The 12,561-nt window shown below is 43.5% G+C and overlaps 1 protein-coding gene across 6 annotated transcripts in view; it reads right to left on the reverse strand.

The window, feature by feature from the left end:
- Positions 1–9,198: 9,198 nt before the first annotated feature.
- The window catches only part of LOC140729273 (uncharacterized), a 137,610-nt gene continuing 134,247 nt past the window's right edge, over positions 9,199–12,561 (reverse strand). For all 6 annotated transcript variants that reach the window (XM_073048859.1, XM_073048862.1, XM_073048861.1 and 3 more), the window contains one exon: positions 9,199–10,948. In XM_073048859.1, coding sequence (XP_072904960.1) covers positions 10,942–10,948 — 7 coding nt within the window. In that variant the 3' untranslated portion in view covers positions 9,199–10,941. The remainder of the gene's footprint in view (positions 10,949–12,561) is intronic.

The raw sequence follows: 12,561 nt of genomic DNA on the forward strand, positions 1-12,561 counted from the left end.
TTGAGTCTGCTCTGCCATTCTGTCATGGCCGATTTATGACCCCTCTCAACCCCATTCCCCCTGTAACCTTTGATGCCCTAATCAAGAACATATCAGCCTCTGCTTTAATGACGACCTCCATGGCCAATGAATTCCTTCGATTCACCACCTACTGGCTAAAAAAGGGTGAGGGAAAGAGAAGAGGGAGAGAGGGGGGAAGAGAAGGAGGAGAGAGGGTGGGGAGAGCCGGGAAGAAAGGGGGAAAAGGGAAGGGGAAGAGGTGGGGGAGAGGTGAGTGGGAGAGGGTGGTGGGAGAGGGGAATGGGAGGGGGACGGTGAGAGGGGTGGGGGATATTCAAAACTCAGAGCAGAGGGACACAGAAATCCCAGGGTGGAATTTTACAAAGAGGTCATATTGCAGGAAGTGGAAGAAGGGGAGAGTGCCAGAGAAATTGAAAATAAGAACAGCAGCATATATTATTGCCACCCACCCTTTCTATGATCATAAAGTCTAATTGCTGAAAGTAAATATTGTTGGTGTTGATCAAAGTTCACCCACTTCATAAAACACAGCACATAATGATGATAATGATACATTGGGTAGGCAGATTCTTTTTCCTAGGGTGGGAATGTCAAATACTAGAAGGCATTGCTCTAAGCTGAGGGTTCGTTATGTGCAATGTCATATGATGTGGTTAATCATGGTCTCCCCATGAGTATGATTGATATTGGCAAATTTTTCTACAGAAGTGGTTTGCCATTGCCTTCTTCTGGGCAGTGTTTTAACAAGACGGGTGACCCCCAGCCATCATCAATATTCTTCAGAGATTGTCTGCCTGGCATCAGTGGTCACATAACCAGGGCTTGCTCATACAACCATCCACCACCAGCTCCCATGGCTTCACGTCACCCTAATTGGGGGGAGGGCTAAGCAGGTGCTACACCTTGCCCAAGGGTGACCTGCAGGCTAGCGGAGGGAAGGAGTGCCTTCCACCTCCTATGGTGGAGACGTATCTCCAACCTGCCACCCAACTGTTTAGACAGATTCATTGGGTAGGACGGTTCTTTTGCTCGAGGGCATTGCTTGAAGATGAGGGTGGGGGAGTTCAAAGGAGTCTTGCACAGAGTGTGGTAGGTGTCTGGAACACACTGATTTGGGAAGTGGTAGGAAGAGAGACGAGAGCAACGTTTAAGACAGGCATGTGAACTACATGAAATGGAGAGAAACAGATGGGATTAGTTTGCACTGGCATCGTGGTCAGTACAGACACTTTGGGCCAAGTAGGTTGTTTCTGTGCTCAACTCTTCTACATTTCATTGAAGACCCTAAATTTAGGAGGCCATTCAGCCCATTGTGGGAAAGAGCTTCCAACTTACTGCCACCTTCCAGGACCACGCTGTTACGGTACACAGCATGGGGAATGCATCTCCCTCTTCCACCCTTTCAAGCAGTGAGATCCAGACCTTCACCACTCTCTAAGATTCAAACATGCAGAATACATTTATCATCAGGGCACGTACGCAGTATACAATCCTGAGATTCATCTTCCCACAGACAGCCACAAAACGAAGGAATGCCATGGAACGCGTTCAAAGAAAAACATGGAGCCCCAACAAGGGAAAAAAAGAACAGATCTTACAAACGGCAAAAAGAAACTGAGCGGAAACACAGAATATAAAACATCAAATCACAAAGTCATTGGAACAGTCTAGGAATGTTCAGTTTGGTTCCGTTCAGTTCAAGTTAGTGCTGTCTCATTTGTTGGTTGACCGCAGGTCACAGAGCTGGTCTGCCCCGATCAAAATCACACAAAAAGGCAATTTTTAAAAAAAAGGGGTAACCAGAAACCAGAAAAACATCATAACACAAACTACAGAGTCCAATTCACACACCACGTTGGTTATAATCTTGCCCAAGACTCCGGCAGAATAGAGAGGGAGGGAGGGAGGGAGGTGGGTCAAATGCAGGCACCTTGCTCTGGGACCAGCAAGCGAGCACCAGAGAGAAACTGTTCTGACCCAGGAGGATGGCACTGAGCACCCACTCGCCCTCTGCTCTCGTCCTCACCGATTTCAATCTTGCTCAACACCTTAATCAGTGAGAAATGGAGTTGATCATAGGCTGGCGCCCCGTTTCCAGGTTTCTTAACCTCCAGGCTGCATGCTCTGCTCAAAACCTCACCCAATTCCCACTGAGACAGCAAAATGCCAGATTGCTCAATCAACCCACAAACACACTATCAAAATGTAAATCGCAGGTTTCAACAGCAGAAAAATCACATTTAGACAAGTAAGTAGTTTCGTGAACTACCTAAAGGACGTCACTGTCGCCATCTTCCTCTCTAGGGGAAACAATTTCCTCTATTCCCTCACTCCACCGCAATTGTTCTATTTTAAAGCCCTCTCCTCTGCTTTTTGACAACTCACTTAGGGGAACACTTCGCCGAGGAGTGTCAGCTTGCCACGATGGAGAGGCTTGTGATTTCCTGTGATCCCGAGAGCAATGCCGTCTGGATCTTCATGGTGGCAAGGTCCAGAGGAAGGGGCTGATTCTAGATAAAGAGTGATCCAACCAAGGCCTCAACGGTGACGCTGCCAGGAGGTGATGACGAGACACAATGGCAGTGAAGACAGAGGAGGGCTGCAGCAGTGAAGGGATCCCAGTCATCTTGCATGCCATGCCAGTGGACCCTAATCCAGGATGGTCAGTATATAGAACCATCTGCCAAAGGAAGGCAGGTCTAATAACAACATTTAAAAAGTCGGATCACGTTGCCGTTAACACTGCATTGAGGCTACAGTCGGTCAACAATCAGAACAATTTTAAAGGATAAAGTGATGATAGCATTTGAGGAAGAAGACTGGGACCTAAAAACTCCAGAACCAAAAAAGTTTTTGACAAAAAAGTTAGCTGCAGCCTTTCGGCTCATTGAAGCAGGGATGGCAAAGTTAGAGGAGCAAGATCCTGATACAGAGAGGTTCACCAAAGTTTACCATACGGTTACCGAGGGCCTCAACTGCTACAAGGCCATTTATGATGAGAAAAAGTAAAACTCTGCATAGTAAGGTAAAATATATTCTATATACAAGACAAACATTTGACTAACTGACGCTGAATAAGAACCATATGTACCTGTTCCGACTTACCTACAAGTTCAACTTAAAGACAGACTTAGGAACAGATCTTGCTCGTAACCCGGGGACTGCCTGTACCTGGAGGCACGTGACAAGATAGGCCAAAGCCAGCATGGTTTCCTGAAAGGAAAATCCTGCCTGACAAACCTACTGCAATTCTTTAAAGAAATTACAAGCAGGGTAGACAAAGGAGATGCAGTGGATCTAGTATGGGTGGAGCATTGGCTGGTCGGCAGAAAACAGAGAGTGGGAATAAAGGGATCTTATTCTGGCTGGCAGCCAGTTACCAGTGGAGTTCCACAGGGGTCGGTGTTGGGACTGCTGCTTTTTACAATTTATGTCAATGATTTGGACTACGGGATTAATGGATTTCTGGCTAAATTTGCCAATGATACAAAGATTGATGGAGGAATGGGTAGTGTTGACGAAATAGAGACTTGGATAGCTTAGGAGAATGGGCAAAGAAGTGGCAAATGAAATACAATGTTGGAAAGTGTATGGTCATGCACTTTGGTGGAAGAAATAAATGGGCAGAGAATTCAATATGCAGAGATGCAAAGGGAGTCCTTGTGCAAGGTACCCTAAAGTTTAACTCCAGGTTGAGTCGGTTGTGAAGCAGGTGAATGCAATGTTGGCATTCATTTCGAGAGGTATAGAATATAAGAGCAGCAATGTGATGTTGAGGCTCTATAAGGCACTCGTGAGACCACACTTAGGAGTATTGTTTGCAGTTTTGGGCTCCTTATTTTAGAAAGGGTATACCGACCTTGGAGAGGGTTCAGAGAAGATTCACAAGAATGATTCCAGGAATGAAAGGGTTACTGTATGAGGAACGTCTGGCAGCTCTTGGGCTGTATTCCTTGGAGTTCAGGAGAATGATGGGGGGATCTCATAGAAACATTCCGAATGTTAAAAGGCCTGAACATATTAGATATGGCAAAGTTATTTCCCATGGTAGGGTATTCTCGAACAAGGGCACGACTTCAGGATTGAAGGATGTCCACTTAGAACTGAGATGCGGAGAAAATACTTTAATCAGAGGGTAGTAAAACTGTGGAATATGTTGCCATGAGCGGCAGTGGAGGCCAAGTCATTGGGTGTATTTAAGACAGAGATAGATAGATTCTTGATTAGCCAGGGAATCAAAGGGTGTGGGGTGAAAGCAGGGGAGTGGGGATGACTGGAAGAATTGGATCAGGCCATGATTGAATGGCGGAGTAGACTCAATGGGCCGAATGGCCTACTTCTGCTCCTATATCTTGTGGTCTCATGGTCAAAATGGCAGCAAAAAGATTTCAGAAAGTGTTATGCAGAACTTTGGTGTCTGGTTCCTTATAACCATATAACAATTACAGCATGGAAACAGGCCATCTCGGCCCTTCTAGTCCGTGCCAAACGCTAACTCTCACCTAGTCCCACTGACCTGCACTCAGCCCATAACCCTCCATTCCTTTCCTGTCCATATACCCATCCAATTTTACTTTAAATGACAATACCGAACTTGCCTCTACCACTTCTACTGGAAGCTCGTTCCACACAGCTACCACTCTCCAAGTAAAGAAATTCCCCCTTGTGTTACCCCTAAACTTTTGCCCCCTAACTCTCAACTCCTTCTGCCACATCCAACCATATTACATAAATAACTCAAATTCTGTACACCTTCTGCTACAATGGATGCAGAGTTAGGGAGTGGAAAATATAGTCAGGGGTACAGTAGATGATCAGGAAGCCATATGACAATAGTTTGCCGCCTGCTCTGTCCTGAGTGCCATAGAAACAACCAGAGTGTAGCTAGGGGGGACATGAGTCCATGTACAGATATGCATGTAACAAAGCCTCCTCTCCAATTTTCTTGGACCTCTTTGCCATTGGACCAAACAAGTCACTATAACCCCACATCAAAAGAACTCACTGAATTATGTGCCACACACACGAGAGATGATCCAGAGGTCAGAACAAGTGCAGAGATCGCAAACCGGACAAGATTACAGAGGGGATGCAGTGCTGCAGACAAAAAGCAAGGGACTGAAAATAGAGTTTTCAATCAAATAAATGAGCCCTAATTTAGCTTGTTACTGAAGCAACAGTAAATCATCCTTTATAACGTCATTTTGGTATCAGTAACCATAATACACTGTCAAAGTTTAATCGCTGTTTCAACCGATTTGGAGGGATGAGTTATCCAACTCCTGGTTTACTCCAGAAGAACCTGGATACAGCCCAGTCCTCTTCTTGCTGCTGCCATCAGCAACGAAGTACAGGAGCTTTAGGCCCCACAACACCAGGTTCATTTAAAACTTTGACAGACTTCTATTGGTGTGTAGTGGAGAGTATATTGACTGGCTGCATCACTGCCCAATATGGAAACACCAATGCCCTTGAACGGAAAATCCTATAAAAAGTAGTGGATACAGCTCAGTCCCTCACAGGTAAAACATTCCCAACCGCTGAGCCCATTTACATGAAACACTGTTGCAGGAAAGCAGCATCAGTCATCAGGGATTCCCAGCAGCCCAGGGCAAGCTCTTTTTTGACTTCTGCCATCAGGAAGCATGTATAAGAGCCTTAGGATTCACACCACCAGGTTCAGTAAGAGTTATTACCCTTCAACCAACAAGCTCTTTTGTTGGCCCTATCATTGAAATGTTCCCACAACCAATGGATTCACATTGAAACACTCTTCATTTCATGTTCTCAATATGTATTGTTTATTTATTATTTCCCCTTATTGTACTTGCAGTTTGTTGTCTTCTGCACTCTGGTCGAATGCCTGAGTTGGATGGTCTTCCATTGAATCTGCCATGGTTATCATTCTATAGATTTATTGAGTATTCCTACAATAAAATTAATCTCAGGGTTGTACATGGTGACGTATACGTACTTTGAGGAACAATTATTAACCTACAACTATCAGGCTCCTGAACCAGTGTGAATAACTTCACTCACCTCAACTCTGAACTGATTCCACAACCAATGGACTCACTTTCAAGGCCTCTACAACTCACCTCCTCGGTATTATTTATTCATTATAGTTAAATATATGGTTTGTCCTCTTTGGCACACTGGTTGTTGGTCAGTCTGTATGTAGTTTTCCATTGATTTTATTGTGTTTCTTTGTTCTACTGTGAATGCCAGTGAGAAAATTAATCTCAGGGTAGTATAAGGTGATAATAAATTTACTTTGAATCAAGGAACCTTTTGGGCATGTTAGTCTGCTGAATCAACTTTCAACCAACTTCTCCATTAATCCTACAAAACTGCTTAAAAACAAGTTGCTTTGATAATCATGCCTCAAGTAAAACTGATGAAAATAGCATGGAAGCTGCAGAACCTGGGCCTCTGTACCTCGCTCTGCAATCGGATCCTCGACTTCCTTAACCGGAAGATCACAATCTGTACGGATTGGTGATAACACATCCTCCTCGCTGACGATCAACACTGGTGCCCCTCTGGGGCACTTAGCCCACTGTTCTACTCTCTATATACATGTGACTGTGTGGCTAGGCATAGCTCAAATACCATCTATACACTTGCTGATGATACAACCACTGTTGGTAGAATTTCAGGTGGTGATGAGAGGGCATATAGGAGTGAGATATGCCAACTAGTGGAGAGGTGCCACAGCAACAACCTGGCACTCAAACTTCAGAAAGATGAAAGAGCTGATCGTGGATTTCAGGAAGGGTAAGACAAAGGAACACATACCAATCCTCATAGAGGGATCAGAAGTGAAGAGAGTGAGCAGCTTCTGGGTGTCAAGATCTCTGAGGATCTAACCTGGTCCCAACATATTGACGTAGATATAAAAAAGGCAAGACAGAAGCGATACTTTATTAGGAGTGTGTAGAGATTTGATGTGTCCACAAATACACTCAAAAAGTTTGATAGTTGTACCGTGGAGAGCATTCTGACAGGCTGCATCACTGTCTGGTGTGGAGGAGCTCTGCACAGGACCAAAAGAAACTGCAGATGGTTGTAAATCTAGCCAGCTCTCTCGGGTACTAGCTTACAAAGTACCCAGGACATCTTCAGGGAGTGGTGTCTCCGAAAGGCAGCGTCCATTATTAGGGACCTCCAGCACCCAGGGTATGCTCTTCTCTCACTGTTACCATCAGGTAGGAGGTACAGAAGCCTGAAGGCACACACTCAGTAATTCAGGAACAGCTTCTTTCCCTCTGCCATCTGATTCCCAAATGGACCTCACTTTAAAAAATATATAGTATTTCTGTTTTTGCACATTTTAAAAAACCTATTCAACATACATAATGGATTTATTATTTTGATTTTATTTATTATTATTATTTCTCTGCTAGAAAGTCAGATCTTTGGAAAGTCAGATTAATACACTGACAGACTGAGATGGAGAATGATAATGAATATTGAAAAGTCTATTTAGAGTGGACATGGAGAGGATGTTTCCTCTAGTGGGAGAGTCCAGGATCAGAGAGCACTGCCTCAGAATACAAGGATGTCACTTTAGCAACAGAGATGAGGAGGAATTTCTTTAGCCAGAGGGTGGTAAATCTGTGGAATTCATTGCCACAGATGGTTGTGGAGGCCAAGTCATTGGGTATATTTAAAGCAGAGGTTGATAGGTTCTTGAGAGTAATGGTGTCAAAGGTTATGGGGAGAAGCCATTGAACGGAGTTGAAGGGAATAATAAATCAGCCATGAAGCAATGGTGGAGCAGACATGATGGGCCGAATGGCCTAATTCATCCTATGCCTTATGGTCTAAAACGGGGTTCTCAATCTTCTTTACTCCAGGTTGGGAACCCCTGGTTTAAGATGCAAGAGGTTTCTGTGGAGCATACACACTTGTACTGATCAGACAGTTGAAGGTCTTGTTTCTGCGCAGTGAATGTAATGCAGTATCTCCACTTGAGCTCTGCTCTGTTGTGCCATTTGCCAAGTTCATGGTCGATTACCATTATACTCCATTGCCTCTAAAATCCAAGATTCTATTCATAAACTCAGGAGATTCTGCAGATGCTGGAAATCCAGAACAACACACACGCACACACTCGCACAAAATGCTGGAGGAACTCAGCAGGTCAGGCAACATCTATGGAAAAGAGTAAACATTCGATGTTTTGGGCTGTGACTTTAATGTATCTACTTTTGCCGTTATTTATTCTACCTTTATACAAACTGATACTTGAATTAGTACATCTAAATCTCTCCAAATACCCAAACATCCAACTTCCACTATTTAAACGGTACAGCTTTTAAAAAAATTTCTCATTTCAGTGAGTGGCTAAAATAGCTTTTTTACCATGTTCTACTTCAACAATAATCTTTTAACCCATTTGTTTAACTTTGCAACTTCTTGGAAAACCAAGATTACTTCAGAACACCAACCCTTAATGAAATATATAGGTAGCCACTGATCCCAGGGGATCATGGGGTTTGTGCCTCTGGTGGACTGTGTCCTCTCAAGCCTGGGAGGGAAGATTTGAAGAACCAGCTGTTGCCCATGCAGTGGGTTCCCCTCTCCACGTCACTGATGTAGTCCAAGGGAAGGGCAAGCACCGATACAGCTTGGCACCAGTGTCGTCACAGAGGTTGACAGAGTGAAGTTGTAAACAACATCAATCTGCTTTAGGGATCCCGGCTCCACATTTCATCCTCGGGGTTTACTCCCGAAGCTTTTCCCATGGGTGGGTATGGCTGCAAGGCAGCGGAGATGTAAAATCAGAGTTTTCCTTCTCCTAGGCGGGCTGCCACCCAAGGCCGATGGGCCCTACCTGCCCGATTAATGAAATAAGTTATCGTGTAACCATTTCTGAACTACACAATGTTGTAAGCTAATCCAAAGCAACACACACAAAATGCTGGAGGAACTCGGCAGGTCAGGCAGTATCTATGGAAACGTCTTGGAAAGCCCTTGGAAACAAGGGCCTTTGTCGGGATTGGTTTCAGGCCTTCTCATTCTGGTCTCTTCCCCCTTCCTTCCCAATCCTGATGAGGGTCTCAGCATGAAACGTCAACTGTTCATTCATTTCCATAGATGCTGCCTGACATTGCTTTAACAGTTGGTTCCTTATTTGGTGATCTTTCTGAAATAAAAGTAAAAAAGACAATATGAATCAATTTATTTTTAATGAAATCCGTTTCTAATCAGTTTTCCATCTATAACCATAATTGTTGATCTAGTTCAATAACCTAGACAATGTTAAGTAAAACATAAAATAAATTTCCATGATCTTTTTAAAAACCTTTAAGAAATGGTTTAATTTGTATTTCTCATGATATTCAGCCCATCAGTCTCTGCCAGCTCACAAAGCAATACTAATTCCACCCCCCCACACACACACAAATTTTATCCTGTAGCTTATTGTCCCCATCAGTTTTACTACTCACCAACACTACACAGTAGCCAATTAACCAACCAACCTGCATGTCTTTGAGATGTGTGTAGAAACTGGAGAAACTCACTTGATCGTAGGAATGACATACAAATTCTACACACACCGTCCCAGGGTCAGGCAGTGACCCTGAAAAGAGCGTATTAAATACAGGTGGATGGATGAAAGTGATTGATGTTAAGGTGTGGTCCAATACATCAAAATTAAGTGAACTGTGCTTTGAACACAGGTGGGAAAAGACAAAGGTTCTTGGGGAAGAAACAAATACTTCAGAGAAAATAAAACCACAGAAAATAAAGTAAGGGTTTAACCAGACAATCACCTATTAGCCCATCCATCATTGAACCTAAACAATATTATAAGTCATGTTTAATCTTGACCAACTCCAATATGGAAGGTCCCAAGCTTGGCTGTGAGAGGGGGAGGGCTGGGCATGGGGCTAGTGACCCCATCCCATAAAAACCCAACAGAACGTCCAAAGACCTCATCCCTGGGAGAGAAAGGATCTTCAAAGATGGGTACAACTTGAAAGACCGGCTCAGGACAGAAAACTCGGTGGCAAGTTGCTGTCAACGGCCTATGCCCCAGTCAGGACAATAGGTTTAAGTAAGTTAATCTTGACCAGATACCAACCAGGAGGGGGATCCCTGGCTCACATTTTACCTCATAAGGAGGGAATCAGGAATACATCCTTCTTGGTCTGTGATGCTATCATCTCCAGTACGTGGACCGTAATATCAAGTTTACTAACCCACTTTGCCAGTGAAATAGGATGAAAACAACTCCGAGTGCTGGTAGAAAATGAGTTTTCCCCTAAGGAAATCCATCTTTGATCTTGATAATCATTTCTGATTTGCAAACTGTCAATGTAAATATTGTTGACGGGATCTGTACGAGCCAGCAATCGTTAAACCCAAGTGCCAGTGCCGGTCCACAACTTTCACCATCTGGGACAGATCCCCAAACAATGCACCCGGGCTGTTCTATAGAGATTGCAATATAGTAATTCCTTGATTTACAAATTCTCACTATGACGCCACGACTCTTTGGTCTTCTATTTAAGAAAATTGCCTTTTACTATAAACAATGCACTGTTTTCTGTACGCAAGAATCCACTGGGGCAAAATGCCTGTTGCACATTTTGCCATCTCAATTTATAAAGTTTTGCTTAAAGCATTTTTCCAGGAACATGCCCTTCTGTAAATCGAGAAAAGGCAACTGGAGAAATAACAGGTAAGAACACAACCAGTCGGGCATGTCACACAACCATAAAAACATGGGGATGAAATAAGATGACCTCAGATTCAGAGGAGTCCTCATTGTAGATCTCAATTGAAAAGAGGGTTCCAGCTGACAAGCAGCAAGACCCAAAATGTCTCACAGTTGGGAGCACAAACATAATTTGAGCATTGGTTACAAGCTTGACTTTTCACTTCCTTCTGTCTTGGGCCATTATTCAGCTAATACCTGGAATGATATCAGAGAGGAAACAAGAGTAAGTTACGGTATTCAAATCCATTATCAATTAGACAGAGGGAACGGTTAGGCTATGCACTAACGATCAATAATCAAGACAGAAGAAAACAGCATGAGGTCATTCAACCCCTGATACTCAACATCAGTAAGACCAAAGAAATGATTGTGGACTTCAGAAAGGGTAAGACAAGGGAACACACAGCAGTTGTCAGCGGGATCAGAAGTGGAAAGGGTGAGAAACTTCAAGTCCCTGGGTGTCAATATCTCTGAGAAACTATCCTGGGCCCAACATATCGATGCAGCTATAAAGAAGGCAAATAGCAGTTATATTTCATTAGGAGTTTGAGGCGATTTGAACTGGCATGGGGGAGGTAGGGGGTACTGCACAGGACTGAAGTAAGCTGCAGAGAGTTGTAAAATGAGTCAGCTACATCAGGGATGCTAGCTCCGTAGTATCCATCTTTAAGGGCTGGTGCCTCAGAAAGGCAACATCCATCATTAAGGACACCCACTACCCAGGATATGCCTTGTTCATATTGCTACCATCAGGGAGGAGGTACAAGAGCCTGAAGGCATACACTCAACTTCTTCAGGAACAACTTCTTCCCCTCAGCCATCCGATTTCTGAATGGACATTGAACCCATGAACACTACTTCACCACTTTTTAAATTTCTATTTTTACCCTACTTATTTAACTATTTAACAATTATATATTCTTACTGTAATTCACATTCTTTTCTATGTATAATGTATTGCATTGTATTACTGCCGCAAAGACAGCAAGTTTCACTACATATTCCTGTGATATTAAACCTGATTCTGATTTTGTGACTAATGAAATACTAACTTTGGAATATGGGAGGAAACTGGAGCATCCGGAGGAAACCCACACAGTCACAGAGAGAACTTACAAACTTCTGATAGACAGCGGCAGGAATTGGATCGGGGCCGCTGGAGCTGCAATTGTATTACACTATACACTATGCAACTATGACGATCCACCTACAACATCACTTTCCTGCATTAACACCATGTTCTTTGAATCTTTTCATCTGTCAGTATGTATTTATTTCTGTCTTGAATACAGTAACCAAGATCCCACAAACCCCCTCTTGGACAGCGAATTCCAAGTTTTGCCACTCTCAGTGAATTTATCTTCATCTCAGTGATTAATGGCTGAATAATTATTTTGATTGTGGCTCATGGTTTTGGACACCCCAGGCATGGGAACATCATTCCTGTATGTATCCTATACAGTAACTGGGAAAGGAACTGGGGACCTCCAAAATCTTGCATCATTAAAATGTTGGGCAGAGCATCTCTACAAACCCACAGAGAGATGTAATTTGACCCTCACAGACTTGACCTTGACGGGGGTGTTCTGGTGGAGGCTCACTCTGGCCCACCTTGGACAGGATTGGAGACTTGTGTTGGTTTAACTGGGCAAAAAACAAATATACAAATTAGGAGTGCAAGATATTCTACAGATGCCGAAAATCTTAAGCAACTGAAGGAACTCAGTAGGTCAGGCAGCATCTATGGAGGGGACTGAACAGCTGACATTTTGGTCTGAGATCTTTCACCAGGACTCAAATTGTATAAA

Source organism: Hemitrygon akajei, chromosome 6 (assembly GCF_048418815.1).
Source record: "Hemitrygon akajei chromosome 6, sHemAka1.3, whole genome shotgun sequence".
Classification (NCBI taxonomy): Eukaryota; Metazoa; Chordata; class Chondrichthyes; order Myliobatiformes; family Dasyatidae; genus Hemitrygon; species Hemitrygon akajei.